At 35.7% G+C, this 19,050-nt stretch overlaps 5 protein-coding genes across 6 annotated transcripts; 2 read left to right on the top strand and 3 right to left on the bottom strand.

Moving 5' to 3' along the window:
- The first annotated feature begins 972 nt into the window (after positions 1-972).
- LOC107044022 (pre-mRNA-splicing factor 18) lies at positions 973-2,580 on the top strand. Its single transcript, XM_015265756.2, has 4 exons — positions 973-1,078; positions 1,154-1,435; positions 1,612-2,040; positions 2,230-2,580. The coding sequence occupies exons 1-4, from the start codon at positions 1,016-1,018 to the stop codon at positions 2,464-2,466; spliced, it is 1,011 nt and encodes a 336-aa protein (XP_015121242.1). The 5' UTR covers positions 973-1,015; the 3' UTR covers positions 2,467-2,580.
- A 24-nt stretch (positions 2,581-2,604) lies between these two features.
- LOC107044026 (pyrroline-5-carboxylate reductase) lies at positions 2,605-4,596 on the bottom strand. The gene is made up of 6 exons (XM_015265765.2): positions 4,510-4,596; positions 4,269-4,392; positions 3,691-3,947; positions 3,407-3,497; positions 3,194-3,336; positions 2,605-3,122 (listed from the first exon to the last, which is right to left on the bottom strand). The coding sequence occupies exons 2-6, from the start codon at positions 4,372-4,374 to the stop codon at positions 2,850-2,852; spliced, it is 870 nt and encodes a 289-aa protein (XP_015121251.1). The 5' UTR covers positions 4,375-4,392; positions 4,510-4,596; the 3' UTR covers positions 2,605-2,849.
- Positions 4,597-4,914: 318 nt separating this feature from the next.
- On the bottom strand, positions 4,915-9,612 carry LOC107044746 (uncharacterized protein DDB_G0284459). Its single transcript, XM_015266766.2, has 3 exons — positions 8,053-9,612; positions 7,456-7,699; positions 4,915-5,971 (listed from the first exon to the last, which is right to left on the bottom strand). Exons 1-3 carry the CDS (start codon positions 8,964-8,966, stop codon positions 5,687-5,689), a joined length of 1,443 nt encoding a protein of 480 aa, XP_015122252.1. The 5' UTR covers positions 8,967-9,612; the 3' UTR covers positions 4,915-5,686.
- A 2,239-nt stretch (positions 9,613-11,851) lies between these two features.
- LOC107044701 (RNA-binding protein 42) lies at positions 11,852-19,007 on the top strand. The gene is made up of 5 exons (XM_015266695.2): positions 11,852-13,217; positions 13,385-13,623; positions 13,785-14,162; positions 14,249-14,443; positions 18,571-19,007. The coding sequence occupies exons 1-5, from the start codon at positions 13,177-13,179 to the stop codon at positions 18,693-18,695; spliced, it is 978 nt and encodes a 325-aa protein (XP_015122181.1). The 5' UTR covers positions 11,852-13,176; the 3' UTR covers positions 18,696-19,007.
- LOC107044716 lies at positions 14,454-17,111 on the bottom strand. 2 transcript variants are annotated; one of them, XM_015266720.2, is made up of 4 exons: positions 16,823-17,111; positions 15,634-15,934; positions 15,018-15,241; positions 14,454-14,952 (listed from the first exon to the last, which is right to left on the bottom strand). In XM_015266720.2, the coding sequence occupies exons 2-4, from the start codon at positions 15,864-15,866 to the stop codon at positions 14,777-14,779; spliced, it is 633 nt and encodes a 210-aa protein (XP_015122206.1). In that variant the 5' UTR covers positions 15,867-15,934; positions 16,823-17,111; the 3' UTR covers positions 14,454-14,776. The 2 variants fall into 2 exon arrangements, with proteins under 2 accessions (XP_015122206.1, XP_015122215.1); XM_015266729.2 differs by having other exon boundaries at positions 15,643-15,934; positions 16,823-17,107.
- Positions 19,008-19,050: the final 43 nt, after the last annotated feature.

Raw genomic sequence — 19,050 nt, 5'->3', positions numbered from 1 at the left:
TGCCTACCTCCAATGCAATCCGCAAAGTTGAATCCTCTCGAACGCACTTTGTTTAAACAAAAAAATTGAAGAAATTTTTTCACACACACACACACACCACACTGACTTTAATGAGAAATTATTTCTCCCCCAACCCCATCCCCACTAACAACACTTTTTGCACTTCACTCACAATTTTCAAAAATACTGACAAAATCACCCAGAAATGCCGCCATCTTGCGTATTTGTCAATACGTCGGTAATAGGGGAATTTTAGAAAAACTTGAATACCTTTCACTCACATCTCCAAAAGTCACAAATAAATTGCTTTATATTCATTTATTTATGGCCCCTTTGGACCACAGAATAACACAGCAGGTGTTATCTAGCGATGTCTCGAGCTTTTTCATGTCAAAAAATTTTAGTGTTGAGCGCATATATTGTCTTGGGACTCATAATACATGAGAATAACAGCCAATTCCATCGTAAACCCATGAATGTCCATTGTTATCACTCAATTATTGCATTGTTTATAATTATTTTAATGGTTTTACCCTCATTCTCCTCGAAAATAACCGGAACCCGGAGCGAATCCCAACGCCAACTGCGAAACTGCGGTCTGCGGTGAGCGTCCATCGCCATTTTGTATTACATGCGCAGGGAGGATGCGCACTCAATGCCTTCTGGCGGGTAAATATTTTTATTTACAGGCGCCAGAATAGAATTTAATTTCATGATCAGATTATGACCATCTGTTATTTATAATTGATTGTCTCATTACGGATGATTATTGATTTTATACTTTTTTCCCTAACAAATGTAAACCTCTGATGTAAACACAGCGAATGTCAACAACCCGCTGGCAACCGCCGGTTCAATTGTTGCTGATTATTGCCACTTGGTGGCAGCACTCCGAAACTTGTGTGTGTGTGTGTGTGTGTGTGTGTCAGTTAATCATAACCTCTCGAATAAAAAAAAAGATAAAAAAAAACATTCGACTTTGTGTCTTTCTTGTCAATCAAAATTCAATTAAAATATGGATCTCCTAAAAGAGGAGATAATGAAAAAACGGAAGCAACTGGAGGAGAGTAACGTTCTCGTGAGTAATGCCCCTAGTTTCATCTCTATCAATAATTACACATGAGACATCCTGTTAAATTTTCGAAAAGCACAGGCTGGAAATAGAAAATACTTTCGAAGAGGCGATCTCATTTCCAAGGAGACAGCAACAGCACAGAGCAGTGGTTGTACAAAAAATAATACCGAGAACACAGTAGTAAATAGAAATTCGGAGCAGTCTGTTGAGAATACAGTGGAGCATCAACAATTATCCAGGCCAGAAGTTATAAGAAGAATGCGTGAACGCAGTGAACCTATTCTATTGTTTGGAGAATCGGAACTAGAGGCTTTCCAACGACTACGTAAATGTGAAATTTTGGAGCCAGAAGTTAATAAAGTGAGTTATTATATTTTGCATTCATCAATGCATTATTTAATTATTTGGCAACAATTGAACGAATTGCAACTGTTTTTTTTGTTGTTTTTTTTTTCATTAATCGATTCAACTATTCTTCACATTCAATTGAATTTCATTTGAAATGAAATAAAAAATAATTGATATGCAATCTCCAGGGATTCAGAAATGATTTTCAAGAAGCGATGGAACAAGTGGACCAAGCGTACCTGAACGAGCTTCTCTCCTCCTCAAAGCCAAATAATTGTGATAGAAAAGGAGATGTCAATGTTCCTGACGAAGAAATAACGTACGAAGACATTCAGAAGATGTCAGCGAGGTTGAACAGGGGAGACAGGGACTTCGATATGAGTGTAATTACCCAATTTCTCCAGTTTCTGGTACTCGTTTGGGGTAATCATTTGAATAGCCGGGGAACCGCCGAGAAGATGAGCACGAGGGGGAAAATGGCTAGTGCCACGTATGCACAGACTAGAGAGTATCTCAAACCACTCCTCAGAAAACTAAAAAATAAATCTCTCCCCGAGGATATCACCGACAGTTTGACTGAAATTGTTAAACATTTACTTGAACGAAATTATATTTTGGTAATTTTTATTCATTTCTTTTCTCTCTCTCTCTTATTTATTTATTGGTTTATTTATTCATTTTTTATTAAAACAAAGCACTGAATTCTATTTAATCTGATTAAAAGAATTTTTGCGCTTTGTTTTTATTTTCATTTAAAAAAATTAATTGGTACTATTGGAATTAATTTGCTGATTGATTTGTTTCAGGCAAGTGATGCATATCTCCAAATGGCAATAGGAAACTCTCCCTGGCCCATTGGAGTTACAATGGTTGGTATCCACGCACGTACAGGAAGAGAAAAGATTTTCTCGAAAAATGTAGCCCACGTGATGAATGACGAGACTCAACGGAAATACATTCAAGCATTGAAGAGATTAATGACGAAATGTCAAGAATATTATCCAACAGATCCCTCCAGATGCGTCGAGTATACGAAAAAATAAGTCTCAGTCAGTAACAATTATTTGAATTTAATTTTCTCAAATGAAAAATAATATCAATTGTAAATAAACACCAATGTCGATGATTTATTGAATTTTGCAAAGAGTATTATTATTATTATTATTATTATTATTCTTTGCAATTGTTACAATTTAATGAGTCTAGATTGAGGTGAATTATTAAATAATCCAAGTTATAAACATTAAAATCTAGAAGGTGTTATTGTTTTCTATCTTTTAATAATTCAAGTTCTCTTCTTATAAAAATGTAAATAACGCTAATGAAATAATACTTTCCTTTAAAAAATATAAAATAATTTCTCCTTTAAACCACGAATGCATATTGAATGAAAAAAAATGAACAAAAAAATGGAATGTTAAAATATTTAAGGTAATAGTTCTCTGGCTCGTTGAACTGCTGCGTCAATAGCATTCATAAGTGAAACCCTGACCCCACCAGTTTCCAGTGCATGAACTCCAGCGATAGTCGTTCCCCCAGGGGAGCAAACCTCGTCCTTGAGTTGTCCTGGATGTTTTCCTGTTTGCAAAACCATTTTCCCAGCACCGATCAGCATCTGTGCTGCTAGTTTAGTGGCTAGAGCACGAGGAACTCCATTTTTCACAGCTCCATCGGCTAATGCTTCTGTCATGAGGTATGCCTGTTTGAAAAATCAGATCAATTATCCATTGGAGATTATGTTTAAAAACGAAAATAGATTTGGGTGCTTACATAAGCTGGTCCGGATCCGGATAAAGCACTCACAGCATTCATCATCTTTTCATCGATTTTTTCTACAATACCAATCCTGGAGAAAATGGCTTCTACAAGATGACATTCTTGGGAATTATCCTGCCCCGGTGGGCAACAGTAAACTAAAAAAACATTATTGAACGGGTTTAGTTGTTCAAGCATTCTAACCAGTCGCAAAATCACAATATTCACCTGTGATACCTTCACCAACAGCCAAGGGAGTGTTTGGCAGCGTTCGAATAACTCGAAAGATATTCTTGGGAGGAAGAACCTGCTTCAATTTCTACATCGTATGAAAATGTGCGAGGAAAACTGACATTAGTTAATTTATTCTTATTCTTGGTACTTAAGAATGAACTCAATTGATGCATTCGTTTCGGAATTTCAAACATTGAGAAATTCTTAAAGTCCTCAACTCGTTGTAAATTGGGCTTTTCTAGTTACACTGCTTTCCTCCAAATACTTTTTTTGCATACCTCAGTCAATGAGTCAATGGGTATTCCCACTATTACGGAAACAAACAGTTTGTTGGGAAGATCTTCCCTGGAGCGTAAAACGTGTAAAGACGCCAGAGCAGTGTCTAAAAATTGCGGTTTCACCGCCAAAATAATGGTTTTACAATTCAAAATAACTTCTGAATTATTCAGGGTGGTATGTACACCCAATTTCTTCCAGAACTCGAGGGTTTCCTCAGTGCGAGAAGACACCCAAATATGATCGGCTTGGAAAATTCCTAAAAAAAATCCCCGGGGTTTTAAATACTTTTAAAATATTCCATAATCCACCATTTTTTTCTCGCACATTTCTTCCCTGATATTGCTTCCACAGGAACTCATGCTACTGGTATTGATACCAGTTTTTTCTCCTTCCCTGTGATCCTTTCAATTCTCTCAATTAATTTTCCTTGCAAAGAAAAGAGGGTTATTTAATATTTAATCTACGTGACAGAGGAAGAATTGTTACTAGAAAAATATGGGTGAAAAAAACATTGGGGAAGAAAAGACGGGGCATTTATTACAATGAACTATCCCCATTGACTAGAAATAAAGATTACCTCTTTCAATTAGTGTTGCGCCTATGGCACGTGCCATATTTCCACCCCCAATGAATCCAAAGGTTTGTCTGAGTAAATTCGGGGGTGGTATTTGATCTTGTGCCATTGCTAACACGAAAAACAGCTGAAGAAGAGAAAAGAGAGCATATTCTCAGCGTTAATATTGCCTGATTTACGTCGTTATATCATCGAATAATTATTGAAAGTTTCGTGGAAAAATTTTAATAAAATGGACACTCACCACTTGTTATTATGTCCGAGCAGTTTCTTTCCTCACGTGTTTTCTATTCAACCCAATGCAAAACAGCCAATCAGCTGATTTACGAACTATATATATACATTCTATTCTAGATTTAGAGATGTAGTATATATATAGTATGTACAAGAAATAACCTCTCAGATCCGAGAATAAAGCAGATTTCTTCATTTGAAAAATTAATTCAATTAATCTATGATTACTATTATTTTTATACTACTCTCTCTCTCTCTTTCTCTCTCTCTCACAGCCTTGATGGCGTTTGGCTCTGTGTTTTTTCATTTGTCTTTTGTAAGGGCATGGGGATGGGAACAAAATGTAAAAACCCGAAAGGGTATACACGTGAAAATAAAAATAAAAATAATTCAATTAATCAATCAAATTAATTAATTGTGGATTAAAAAATTCTCTTTATTGAAAATTCATTACCACTCATATTGATAATGATTTACTTCAAATTGAAAATATACAGACGACATGTATCGCCATGGACTTTACAATTTCATTCAAATATCATACATCATCATAGAAAAATCACACGTGTCTGAAGCATACGTAACAGCATTCACTTCAAATAAATTATAAAATTTAAGACTAAAAATAATAGATTATTAGTATAGGGGGAAATACTTTTTAGAATTCAGTTCTCTTTTGAAACACAAATATAAGGGAAATTTTTAATTTATTATTAATTTTCGACATTTCCTGGCGACGGATTGAGATCAGTGTTTGCTAATTGCATAACACGGTTTCATTAATTAATTAACAACATTTAGCCTTTCGCCTGACATAGCATTTTTTAAAATAGTTTAGTTTCATTTGTCATTTTCTTATGTAAGTAAAAATAATTATTAATCAGATGCGAGACAATTCTTACTTTTCGTTCATATACCATTCACGAAAATTGATATATCCCGTATGTTCCTGGATACTCTTTATCTTTTAACCTGAAAATTTTGAAATAAAAAAGAGAAAAAAACATTTTCCCTCGATAATTCTCACTATTGACAATAATTGGACACATTGATCCATAGAAAAATGTTCATATGCCAGACAGAAGGTTAATGAAAAAGGCATTAAGGCTGCTGTGACACGGATTCGAGAGGAAGGAAACACAATATAAATTGTCAAAGGTCCTTGTAGTGATATTTGCTAAAGTACGTCAAACTGCTCCATATTCCTCGCTGGATGGTGATTCATCACTAGGTGGCGGTCTCAGTGGTCTCGGTGGTCGAGGTGGTCTGTGGTGATGGAGAAGAGGTGCTGGTCTTCTCGGGGGAGGAGGAGGGTGCCTATGATAGCCACTGTCTTCTCCATCCTCACTGCTCGGTGACGACGAGGGTGCCCGATCCTCTTGCTCTTGTAGAAGTTGACGAAACTCCTGGATTGATTCATTCAGTGACCACAATTGCGACAACAGGGACAAATCCAGCTGACGTAATCCAAACTGTCAATGTAAGCCAATGTCAGATGGAATAAAAAGAGTACATTTTTATGTACAGCTCGGGGTTTAGGAGTGGATGAAAGTTTTTTTTTACGGAATTTTATAGAACACAAGGAGACAAAACATTGCTATAAGGATTTCACTCCACACGTCTGAAAAATTCTAAAAAATTTATCCTGCTTCACGACGTTGCGATTGAATTACGAGTACATCAATTTATGGTGCTTGCCTCTTCAATAGTGAGAGGAGATAACCACAACGATCAGAAGAAGACGAAAAAGGAGAAGAAGTACATCAATTTTCCTCAATATTTTTAAGGCCCATTCATTTAAAATGATATGGGTAAGCTACCCAGTAGTAGGACACTGCCCTATAGATGGACGAGCTACTTTTGGATAGGAAATTACGCAAAAAAATTCTGAAATGTGAATTGTTGCTTTCAATTTTCACTAACTGTTGTAATTCTTAACCCCTGAGTGACGATTTTTTTTCGATCAATTGCTAAAAAAACAAACGTCCATTTATTGGGCGGTTTTCTTAGGCGTCCATCTACTGGGCAATTTACCCTAATCTAATTCTTCTAACTCACACATTGAGTAATCTCTCATATTGTGCATTTTACCTAAATGTCTTGTTTTTTCTGATAATCAACACGAGATTATTATAATACGTATTTAGACATATCGTGGGAACAGTCTGGAGAAGCGATATAAAAAAAACGTAAAATGCGACTGAGAAAAGGCTCAGCTAAGGATATGCCAGAAGATGGGGGGGGGGATGTGAGAGGGAATATGAAAATGAAAAAAAAACAGCGAAAAAGAAAAGGTGGTTGCGAGGAGGAGAGGGAGAGAGTAAGTACAAGGGGTCACGTTGTCGAGAAAATCCACAACGTGGGAGTGTGAAATGGTGGTACTCTTGTGTCTTAGGATATGCCCTATGCTGTGTCCTTTCAATTGCATCAGATAGCAATGAAAGACAAAAGTGTATGATCGACTTGTAATGCCACTTCACTGCACTTTCCCATAAATCTATTTCAATGAATCCTTCAACTCTTGAAATCATGAGTCGAGACTAAGCGTTCTATAAGCGGGAAAAATGAAAAAAAAAATTTTTTCCTACATAGACGCAGATGAATTTAACTTTATCGGGCATTTTAAAATTCAAAAGAAAGCGAGTTGTGTAATAAATAAAATTATTAAATAATGTAAAATCGTAGTAAAAATTATTCAAACGAATGCGGTTTCTTACCATATTTTTATCATGAGAACATTTTCTATTGCTGTAGTTTGATTATTAAAATGGTATTTTTGTTGTAGCAAAAAATTGACAATCAATATCAAGTTAATTAATCATTATGAGTTATATTTCCTAGTTATTCAACCGAGCTCGATCAATCTCAATAAAGAAAACACGTGATATATTTTGACTTCCCTGACAATCGGCGACTAAATGTCATCCTCCGATAATCAGATGATTACGTAACTCACCATTTCTTTTCTTAGAATAGCAAGTTGAGTGTCAAGAGTGGTGAGTTGTCTACTCGGTGGCGATGGTCTGGAGCCCGACTGTTGTGGTGGCTTGTTACCTTTTGAGGTTTTACTTGATGATCTTGTCGGCGGTGGTGGTGGTGGCTCATTGTCCCTCCTCACCTCACTCAAATTGAAACCACTGAGACTCCTCGGTAGTGGCGGTAAACCCTGCAGTGAAGACATGGCTATTCTCTCACGTATGCTGAACATATCAGAAAAAATATAACTAAATAAATAAATAAATTGGATTTGAGTATTTCTAGAGGTGTTGAATGAGGTAGCCGGATTTGTAGGTGCACGAGGTGAGAATAAAAAAGAGATGCGTTTACTCAAGTTGTGGAAGAAAATGTAGTCAATGATTGTACATGAGCCAACGGGCCAATATGTTAATAATATTCAATATCCAGATTAACGATCCGGAGTAGTAGTAGTAGCAGTAGAAAACTAGTAACTAGCGCGGAGAGCGTTAAGACTTGATCTAATTTTCTTTTATTTTCGTAACGGACACAAGGCACGCCATGAGCATCCAAACAATGCCCCTCGCCTGGATAGTACCTGGAAAAATCGAGGTTAAATTTCATCCTCTTCTGGTTTTCATTGTCATCTCCCTCAATAGCACATTCATCTGCCCGATCATTGATTGTATCATCAGCCGGTAGTGTAATCTTGGTGGAAGAATAACGGACACCAGCCTCCAGCCAATCCTGATGCTGTATATTGTCTTTATTATCATCATTGATTGTAATTTTATTAGGCTCAGGTTCCTCGATCACAACAATTGTAGCACAATCCTGAGATGTGGTTTTTTTAATCGGTAATAATAAATGTGCTAATTCATGGTTGTTGACATCATCAATAACATTATCATCGTTGGTAACTTGTACTTTTGTCTTAATCAACGAATCTCCTTTGCGAGTTATTTCCTTAACACTGTCTGTGCCAATGGTATTATTAACAGTTTCACACACCTGCCTGTTACCCTCCGTGTGAATAATCTCAGTACCTTGAACTACATCCTTCCGGTTTGTAATAATAATATCCAAACTGTTGCCCTGAGATTCTATCTCGTTCGTAAACTCGGCAATATTTTCACTGCTCTTTACGATCAGTTCAGTTGGTTGTTGTTGTTGTTGTTGTTGCTGCTGCTGCTGGTGCCGCCTGTCATTCCTTTCACTACTGCTGCGACATTCCTGCCTTTTCTCCGGGTCATTCGTGACGCGCTCACTGCTCTTTATTGTCTGATGGTTTGTTATTTTTGATGATTGGTAAATAACAGTACGACCAACTGATGCTGGAGCGCATAATTTCTCACCAGGTCTCCAGGGTTTTGTGTTGGGTGGAGGTGGTGCTTGGCGGGTGGGACAGGGTGGCCTTGGATTGCATTTTAGGGCCTCTGCAACCACTTGTTTGCTTGGTCGGGGAGGCACAGGAGGGGGTGGATGGGCTCTGTGAGTCGCTGCGAGCTGCATTGCTAATTATTTTGTCTATCTAATGGTGAAGCAGATTTCACAACCGAGTTCATCAAATATGGACGCACAAACACATCGTAATTACATCATTGGTAAGATGAGACACTTGAGGACAAAAGCAACATCGCTCCAAGTCTAAGCAGGGAATGAAAAACTAAAGGCCAGATAACTTTGATAATTTAACAATAATATGTCCCATTAATTGTTTTTTTTCTCTCTTTCTTCTATACTCCACTTTATTTTTACGTTATTGAGTCACCGATTGTAAGACCAACGGGAGACTAAGTAACTCGGCGCAATCCCGCAAACATCCTTCGCGGTTGGTGTAGCCCACGTGATTTCACTACACCACTGGATGTATTTCTAAGTGTATATCCCTCCCACCTCAGTCTTACCCGTAGATATCCAAGGGAAATTGTAAGACGGGGATATATCCATCAGGTAGTCTTTCGTTGGAAATGCATGTGTTGGTGAAGCTGGTCGCTTTCACATGCAGCCGATCAACACTGTGTTTTTGTTGAATTTATTTGGTGTGGGTGATCATGATACCGTAGTATCGCGTGAGAGTTACTGTCGCTGCTGAGCAGAGTGAGGTGAAAAAAAAAGAAGGAAATGGGAGATTTAGAAGAGTGAGTGGAAAAAAACGAGTGTTGTTGGGGTTGTGTGTGTCTATGTCTATGAGAAGGGGGAAAAGAGAGCTATAAGGCACTCGTATTCCTTGTGAATGGATACTGCATCATTGTTTCAGGGTTATGAATACAAAACTAAAAAAAAACTGTTGGATTTCGAGGTTTTCTCCGAGACCAAAATTCACTCTCCCAAGTTCTTTTATGTTAAGGAAAGATTTATTGCTTTATATTGCTATGGGGTCTTCCCTGAGAGTGTACAATGGGGAAAAGTCCTCTCGGGACTTTTACTGATTGGTTTTTCCTGAATGTGGGTTTTTCCCACAAGTACAGCTGGCGACCAACCGGGGTCAAGAGGGAAAGACCGAGCGTTTGCTTCAGGGAGTGGAAATTATATTGCCCTCTGGATCTGTATTAACCCTGGGCCTCACTAGCAACCATCTCTTTAGTCTCTCGTAGATATTCATTAGTGTCAACTACCTCCTGACTGTGTAGAGTCTTAGGGATTTTTCAATTAAAGTGTTCACATAGATAAAAGGTGTTTCTTATTTTTAAACCCCATAATCCAATGAAAACGAATTAACTGAAATGATTTTGTATGTAATGATAAGAGAAACAGACCTCAGAAATTTAGTGATCTGTATTTGTTTTTCGTTTATAATATTCAAGGGAATGATGCCTGTTTTTCAATTTAAAATTGTACCGTTTCAAATGCACATACTTGATTCGTTGATCAACACATCACGCAAAGCCAGGGCCGAATATGCAAGATATAACAAGTCACATCAGTCTTTACATTTCATTGCATTCTGCATATCGGTTTTGTTTACACTGATTTCGTAAATTGAATTTTTTCTATCAAATGCCTGGAAAATAAATTCAAGGTAATTCAATTGTTGCTCATTTGTTTTTTGTTTTTTTATTATTATCTAACTTGGGTTTGATAAATTATGAATTCTCACCTTTTTGTCAACTGAGTGCTGAGTGCCAAGGCCCAGGGGGGTTGATATTATAGCTTTTTTTATTTCTCTTTTTTCACTTCTTATTAATCTTCCATTGCTGATGAGAATGGAGCCACTTCATGATGCAGTAAATGTGAAAACAATAGGAACATTGTCTCCACACTGCAGATACATTTTTAATTGAAAATTAATTGGTACTGAAGTTTTGATACCGAGAGAGATTCACTAGGTCGAGACCACACAGATGACTGTGGAAACTATTGGCACAATCTGAGACTAATGGGCATATGCGGCGTGACCAGCGTGAAATACTTGGACCGATCGATAATCAAAGAGAATATGCGCAGAATAGCCACATAATACCTATTTTCTTCGAATGTCATCTGCATATTTATTTAATTGATACAAAGAGAGTTGATTATAGCAAGTTGATTTACTCATTTATTTTGAACTACAATTTTTTTTGTGTAAAAATCGCAAAAAAAAGAACATTTTCCCCTCTTACTACCCGCAGGTACGTTTCCGAGGGTGTTGGTAATTTTTAGGGGATTGGGGGAGTCCCTAGAAACATGCTCCAATAGGCATTGTTTGTTTTTTTGGATATTTCTTCTTCAAAAACTTTTTTTTCACCTGGATGAAGGGTCAGATCTTAGTTTTTCTAGGGCCCAGGCTGATTTGACTCTGACCCCTAAGTTCTCGTCGGCGAGGTCCTCTAGGAAGCCGCTGTCCTCCTGCGCGGAAAAGTTGCGCAGTGGTAATATTTGGCGTATGGTAATTATTTTGATTAATAGTTATCTCCTACAACTATATAACTACTAAAAATATGAATTCACCCATTGCATTATTTCCATATTTTTATATATATGATTCATTACAATTCTAGATAGTGTGTATATTAACGTTGTTTGTTATATGTTGAATGCAATTCAAATATTCCTCAACAATTTCCCTGTGTTCATTTATTGAGTTATAAAAATACAATTATAGATTATCTTTTATTGTTGTATAATCGCACTTCTCTAGAGCACAAGCCTTCATTCTGTTTTTCTGTTACACCATCATTTTTTTTAGAAATTTTAGGAGCTTTATAATCAGAAACATGATCCACTCTGATTGTTCTACCCAGGATTTTTATTGAATTCAAATTATCCACTGCCAAAGTGGTACTCCTCTGATCTTCATAACACAAAAAGCCATATCCCTTCGATTTCCCGGTTTCTTTATCTCGAATCAAATTTATGTTAACGGGTTCACCATATTGGGAAAAAATAGTTATTATATCCCCTTCCGTGAGATCATATGGTAAACCACCAACAAAAATCCAGGCACTCTCTTTGTACTGATCGTGCCATGATGTCTTATTATTTCCTAATAACTCTTGTTCCCCGAGTTTTTTAATATTTTTCACATTCGTCAAAGGATTCATGGTATTTATCAGTTGATTAATAAATAGAGTTGGAATGATTCGCAAATTTTTTCAATTGAATTGTTGACATACGGAGAATATAACAATGGACTCATAAAAAATATTCTATGCAATTCTTTGTCACGTAAAAATCATTGTATGTAAGCTTCCATCCTCTGACGATCACTCTATTTGTTCTTCTCTGTCAAATAGGTTATAGCTATTCCTTACGGCACTGTAGACAGTTCCTTCATGCATGCCAGTCAACTAAATTCGCCAACTAAAAAATATTGAAATATTACTTTTTTTAATGTGAAATTCATCTAGTTATCTAGTTGACACTTTTCTAGTAAATCATTAATTTATAGGCATTGTATTTATTTACATACAACAAAAAGTCGGACGACATCAAATGAGTGTTGGATTATCAATATATTTGACAAATAAAAACCCTTCATCTAACAAGAAGCAGGCTTTGGGGGATGGCACCCACCGATGAAAGATCAACTTAGATATTTACTAAATTTTGTCAAAAAAGGAATCTCGATTTCAGTGGTGCAGAGCACGAGCATAAGTGGTGATTTGGCTATAGAGGCTTTGTTGGTTATATCCCCTTCTTCAGTGAGGGCCAAATGCCATTGTATTTACAAGAAGCACTCGTTATATTTACTGCCGGACCTGAGAAGAAGATTGTACTGTCGGACTGAGGAGATTTAGCCCTGAGTGTCAGAGGTGGGAGACAAAGGTTGTAGTGGGGATTGGGAAAAGTGGGGGTAAATTTGAGGACGACATCCTCAGTTCAACCATATGTACATATAGTCGTACTGGAGAGACTATAGCTTGGTTTTCAGAGATGGGAGACGAGGATGTGAGTGGGAATTGGGTAGAGTGGGGGTAAACTCTGAGTACTATAATCTCTCCAGTACGACTGTATACTTAAAGCATAAAGTCCTTAGAACAAGAGAATGGTCTTCTTTTCTTATTTACATCATATTGGATTCGTAATTGTACTCAAATATTAACTTATCGCTCTCTTTACTGTTGATAAATTTTGAAAAATGTAAGAGCATTTTCATTTGTTGAATGAAAAATTTTCTTGTTGATGATGAGTTGGACATAATTATTTCTACTTGTATGAAATAACATTTCTATCATCTCTCATACTTCCATAATCCATAACGTTCATCCGTAATAAATAAATAAGGAAAAATACAAATATGGATGATAAACTACGCCAAATGGAGGACGAAATGAGCAGGTAAATGAACATAACCTTAATTTTTGCTAATCAACAATATTGTTTTTATAACTGAGGCTGATAAAACTGCCATTACGAATTTTTTCAACAATCATGTGGTTTTGCGAGAAAAGGAAAGCGAAAAAAATTGTTTCTATATATATATATATATGAAATTGTAAATTCAGATTCGAGGCTGAAATCGGTGGACCAATAGTGACTCCAATGATGCGTCCAGTCATTGGTGCTAATACATACAGCCAAGTTGCTAGACAATTGGAGCAACATGAATTACCTACACCCGTTGTAGCAGCAGCTGCTGCCAGTCTAGCATTTCCACCTATGATGGGATTTCCACCGCCACCACCACCGCCACCACCACCACCACCTCCACCTCTACTTATTCCACCACAAGTGGCACGCCAGAGTGAGTTACTCAGCTGTTAAAAGGGTGGTTAAGCTAATCCATCATCAAGCCAATTTCACTACTTTCATTCTTCTTCTTATTATTATTATTGTTATTATTAATATTCATTTCTCCCTCAAAATCTTTTATTATTATAATATTATGTTTTTCTCTCATGGCAGACAGTGTTCCAATCACAACTTACTCATCACCAGCCCAAATAACCAATTCCTACTTACCAAACATTGTGGAACCAATACTGAGTTCAACATCGAAAACGTATGAGTCGACAGCAGCTCCACCAATGATTCATCCCGAGATTATTGAAAAAATAATAAATACAAAAATACCAGATGATGAAGGTAAGAAAAAACCGAAAATAAAGGGTGTAAGTACAGCAGCTGAATTGGCTATTAGTCAGGGAAAGGCCAGTTCGATAATGGCCAATGCCAGTGCTGAGGAGCCTCATCCAAAAGGAAAAGGGAAAAAGAATAAAAAGATTATTAGAATGGCTGGAGGACAAACATGGGAGGATCAGTCACTACTTGAATGGGATGATGGTCAGTCTCTCTGTCGACTTTGTTTATTTATCCATACTTGTATGAAGAATCGATGTATAAAAAATGGTATAATTCAATGATTGCAGATGACTTCAGAATTTTTTGTGGTGATCTCGGTAATGATGTAACCGATGAAATGTTAGTGAGAGTTTTTGGAAAATATCCCAGTTTTCAGAAGGCTAAAGTAGTGCGGGACAAGCGAACGAATAAAACGAAAGGATTTGGGTTCGTCTCATTCAAGGATCCCCAGGATTTCATCAAGGCCATGAAAGAAATGAATGGTAAGCTGTGAAAAAATTTCATTTTTCAATTTATTTTTCATTATTATTCGACAAATCTTTGTTTTCCTTAGAATTCCCATGAAATTAATTGCATCAATAGACGTGATCTAGTATTATTTATAAACATTTAGAAGAGAAAAATTATTCTTCACTAATTACACGCTGTACGTTTAAGTTCACAGTTTATAGCACCCGACTACTAATTCAACTGAAATAGTAGACCATACAAGTCATAACTAGCATTTATTAAACATTTATTTTCCCAAGTTGCATTATTAAGGTCTAATGAGATCAAGCTTGTGCAACCATCAATATTACAAGTATATTTAGGTTTTATTTACCAAATGGGCCCCATCCGTAGGATATGAATAGTTGAGGTATTACTGAGTATTGTCTTCTTGGCTGTAATGTACCATTCCTCACAGCTACTCGAGTATTTGGTTGTTTTGAACTAGCTAGTGGAACATCCACTGACTTCTTGAATGACTCATTAGATGTTTTTGAAGTGTCTGTAAGGAGAAAAAATAACATAATTTTTTTCGGTAATTTAATAGTATATTGAAAATACCATTACCTGAAGTTAGGGGGTGGCTCAATCGTGTTTCATGTGTGTTCATGTAAAGCACTGAGAATGGCATACCGCCTGCACCCCAACTGCGTGACATAAATACATCTTTCTTCACTGGTTTATTGGACATTTGACGAATCACCGGTGATGCTGTTCTCATATCCATGGCTACCAGAGATTTTCCGTTCCCCTGAGAATGATCTTGTTCCGCATTGATATTTCGTTCAAATCTGAGGAAATCAATCGTTAATCATAATATGAATGTAAAAACCAAATTTGCTGCTCTCATAGCTATCTGGTATAGGCATTATGTTTAAACTTGGAAAATTCTAGTGGGAGTCGAGTTAATTTATTTTCAATTATCAACAATATAATGACAAACAATTTTATACTATCACATTTGATCAGGACTAACAAGAACAAGTAGAAGTAAAAGACGTACAGAAGAAAAAAAAAAGAATTTGTCTTTTCAAACGAATGACAATAATAGTCTTCAACTCGGACACTTTATCTCAAATTACAGTCTCATCTATAAATAACTAATGGATGATAAAAAAAAAACAAAATGCCATTGTGAAAAATGTTATCATCAAATTATTTTTCAATGTCTTGTACTTCGTACTTTACATACGTTGAAATATTTAAATGGTTTTGGAGGCGATAATTCTCAGCTTCTTGGAATCGGTTATTTTCACCACGACGCGTCGTAGTCGGCAACCACCCCCAGCATCCATTGTTGGAAGTACATGGTGAGGTAATTAAACTTGACCGAGGCTGGATGTCATAAGTGGGTAGGCCACAAGACGATGCCAGTAGTATCATTTTCATCAACAAAATTCCCCAAATTATCTTCATGATTTATCACCAATTGGTTCTCTCAATTGGTCAATGGAAGGTGACCTCCTTCTATACAAATATCCCACCTATAATCCATTCCATTTTTATAAATTTGTCATCAATTCATAGATAGAATCAACAGCATCATTCTGTTTATATTACAGAATTTCAGGAATGTCTACCACTATTTATACAACAATTTTTGCTATATTTAGATTAGTAATGTATGAATCGCGTTGTTGATGGCCACATTGATATGGGTGGCAACTAAAAATTGCTCCAATGATAAAAGAAGAAAAATAATAATAAAGTTGATTCTAGTAAATAAATTTTAGATACGTTGAAGGAAAAAAATGTGGAATATTTACATTTATTTAATTCAAAAAAATATTTTACATTTCTTTGAAAAAAAAGTACATAAATGAGAAGTAAAATTTATTATAAAAATAATGATGAAGAAGTAAACATCCCAATAATAAATAGTTGTGTTTATCGAATAGTGGGAAAATATGGGTGAACATATTCTTCCTCCCTCCAAGTTCTTTCACATTTACTTTTTACCTCCTATTAACTTCATTATATTCACTTCCCCAATCTTACAACCTACTCTTCTTCCACATCTCATTTCCAGCGTTTTCTACACATTCCAAAAGGTTGGTAACAATAATATAGCCTGAGTGATATTCTAATTTTTCTCGTGTTGATCATTAGTAAAGGGCAAGCTTATTCGATTGCAACTTTCAAAAGTTTATACATTTGGATTTCTTCATCCTAATTTTGTTCTGTTCAATGAAAGATAATGAGACAATATTAATGTTCATCTTAAAGCCGCAAGTTTCCGAAAATTATACTACTATTACTATGAAGGAGAAGCAATCTTTGAAAATTTTAAAAATATTAAAAAAATTGAATAATAATGGTGTGTTATTATTTCAGTATTTGCGTCTTTCTATAAAATTATAATTATGACTCACCCTCAAAAGCGTACAAATTCTTCAGTTCTTTCAAAAGTTTTCAAATAGAAATCCGTCGTAGAAATTACAAATCAATATAGGAAATGTGTAATGTCACCGATAAAATGAATAAGACACGACTTGTGACATTGACATGTGTCTCAGTAATCTTCTTTTTACTTTTTAACTTCCCGCCTAAAATTTCCGCACTGTTATCACTGAGGTTATCGAGAGAGAGAATGCGCCACAACGGTAGATATCTAGGTACTCATTCAACCCCCTACTCAATTTCCACATTGAATACCAGGCAAAGCCTCTTCATCTCCCCCACCATTCATCCATCTGTCTTGACGATAGCCAATCCGAATGTTCTGATGTACAAGACAATCTCCATATTTACCTCCAGAGAGATTTTCTTGTCCTTCATTTTTTTTTTCATTTATACATATTTTCTTTCATAATAAGTGAGAAAAAAAAAGATTTTTTAGAGAAAATGACAGAAATCATTTCATCTTGAATGTGGTTCATTAATATGCAAACCCCTTTTTTCTCGCGTAGCGGTCCTTGAAAAGTCATATAAAATAGACTACAGACTTTTATTTCTGTCCTCTTTTTCTGCTTCTTCTTGTTTTTTTTTTTACTTTTGGTCTTATGATTCAGACATGGAACATCCTCGTGGGCGACAAACAAGAAGTGAAATAGCCCGTGGGATTTAAAAAATGGCAATACAGATTCTTCGGGAATATGTATAATCATTCCACCAACGTCATTCACTCAATATCCCCCAGATTTTAGGTCGTATAAGTTATACTTTAACATGTATAACGCACTAGTTAAATCATTGAATCACAATTATTCAAATAATGTGTGTCGTTTTCCAAAAATTTCCCTACAAGCACAAGCGAAATTTTTATTTATTTTTATTCCCTTGCACAGAACGATACTCTAATATCAATATCTCATTTATTTTACAAGATGAACTTGTGATCAATTATTTCATCTTCCTATATATTATTATTATTATTATTATTATTATTAGATAAAAATAGGGGAGGAGGTGGATAAAGGTAGATAAATCCATTGACTCAATTTATTATTGATTAATAGAAACCGAAAATCACAATTTATTTGGTCATAGAACTATACTATCCATTATTTATAAAATATATGAGTCACCTATTTGTTTGTTTATTGTCTTGGGAGGAGTTATGGAAATGATGAAAAATTGAACGGATATATGAGCCAACGTTTGAGGAGCCTGATGATGCGCTTCAATATCGTATCGCATGCATCAGGCGGTACCTTGCGTAGCTTTGAATTTAGTTACACTCCTGATTCAGCACTACTCTCAAGGCAAGCAAACACTTTACAAAGTGAATAAGAACCATTATTTTGAATAATATCTATATACAAAATGGAGAATGAAAAATTGTCAATTCAATTGATTGTTGAGTGATTTCGATAATTGACAATTCCAATACTTTAAATTTCATCATTACAGCAATATTAAACCTTGTAATTCAAGCGATATCACTCCATACATACTTTGTAAATCAACTATATGTCCAGAGTATTTTTATAATACCTCTTGCACATTTCACTCGTTTCATTTATTGATTCAGCAATTCTGGGTATAAATTTAAGAAGGATAATACATAATACAATGATATTTGTGCAAATTTTTATTTCATGTGAAAATTTCTACCCTTTTTTCTCAAGCACAATTTTTCAGTCTTTCATCATATATTCTACAATTTCATTTGTTATAGGAAGGTACGTGGGATCGAGACCTATAAAACTACGAAAGAGTTCCTGGAAGCAGAGGAATCTTGAAACAGTGAGGAAAAAGGAGAAAGAAAAGCAAGCTCTCATTGGACTGCTAACTGGTCGGTGAGGTGTGATGTACAATATATTGTGCTATTGGCTAGACAATGTAAACTAATGAAAACTAACAGTTGTTTCTTTTTCACTTTCATTGGAAGAAATACTCGCTGTAGAAATAAGATTACGATCAAGACATCAAGTATTTGTTCTTAATTTAATTATCATAACATAACGGTGTAGCTATTTGCACCGGACACGGACGTATCCGTAACTAATAGAGTTACGGATGGGCACACAGATACGTCTGTGTCTGGTGCAGATAGCCACTCCGTTACGACAAATATAATATAAACTGATGATTAATAAATTAGTGTGAATTCAATCATTCCACTATTTTGATTTTCTTTTATTTGTTTCATCTTTTT

Source organism: Diachasma alloeum, unplaced genomic scaffold, assembly GCF_001412515.2.
Source record: "Diachasma alloeum isolate Michigan unplaced genomic scaffold, Dall2.0 Dall_scaffold_00180, whole genome shotgun sequence".
NCBI classification, from domain to species: domain Eukaryota; kingdom Metazoa; phylum Arthropoda; class Insecta; order Hymenoptera; family Braconidae; genus Diachasma; species Diachasma alloeum.
Note: the sequence above shows the minus strand (reverse complement) of the source record. Positions and strands in the feature narration are given on the sequence as shown.

Bases quoted from the DNA above. Each gene is read 5' to 3' on its own strand.
- LOC107044022 (XM_015265756.2), top strand. From the start codon at position 1,016: ATGGATCTCCTAAAAGAGGAGATAATGAAAAAACGGAAGCAACTGGAG. The intron at 1,436-1,611 runs GTGAGTTATTAT...TGCAATCTCCAG, and splicing joins TGGAGCCAGAAGTTAATAAA to GGATTCAGAAATGATTTTCA. The intron at 2,041-2,229 runs GTAATTTTTATT...GATTTGTTTCAG, and splicing joins TTGAACGAAATTATATTTTG to GCAAGTGATGCATATCTCCA.
- LOC107044026 (XM_015265765.2), bottom strand. From the start codon at position 4,374: ATGGCACAAGATCAAATACCACCCCCGAATTTACTCAGACAAACCTTT. The intron at 3,948-4,268 runs GTAATCTTTATT...GATTTTTTTTAG, and splicing joins CGCAACACTAATTGAAAGAG to GAATTTTCCAAGCCGATCAT. The intron at 3,123-3,193 runs GTAAGCACCCAA...TTTTTCAAACAG, and splicing joins CCGGATCCGGACCAGCTTAT to GCATACCTCATGACAGAAGC.
- LOC107044746 (XM_015266766.2), bottom strand. From the start codon at position 8,966: ATGCAGCTCGCAGCGACTCACAGAGCCCATCCACCCCCTCCTGTGCCT. The intron at 7,700-8,052 runs GTACTATCCAGG...TGATATGTTCAG, and splicing joins TTTAACCTCGATTTTTCCAG to CATACGTGAGAGAATAGCCA. The intron at 5,972-7,455 runs GTGAGTTACGTA...TTACATTGACAG, and splicing joins CTATTCTAAGAAAAGAAATG to TTTGGATTACGTCAGCTGGA.
- LOC107044701 (XM_015266695.2), top strand. From the start codon at position 13,177: ATGGATGATAAACTACGCCAAATGGAGGACGAAATGAGCAG. The intron at 13,624-13,784 runs GTGAGTTACTCA...CTCTCATGGCAG, and splicing joins ACCACAAGTGGCACGCCAGA to ACAGTGTTCCAATCACAACT. The intron at 14,163-14,248 runs GTCAGTCTCTCT...CAATGATTGCAG, and splicing joins ACTACTTGAATGGGATGATG to ATGACTTCAGAATTTTTTGT.
- LOC107044716 (XM_015266720.2), bottom strand. From the start codon at position 15,866: ATGAAGATAATTTGGGGAATTTTGTTGATGAAAATGATACTACTGGCA. The intron at 15,242-15,633 runs GTACGAAGTACA...TGATTTCCTCAG, and splicing joins AATATTTCAACGTATGTAAA to ATTTGAACGAAATATCAATG. The intron at 14,953-15,017 runs GTAATGGTATTT...TTCTCCTTACAG, and splicing joins GAGCCACCCCCTAACTTCAG to ACACTTCAAAAACATCTAAT.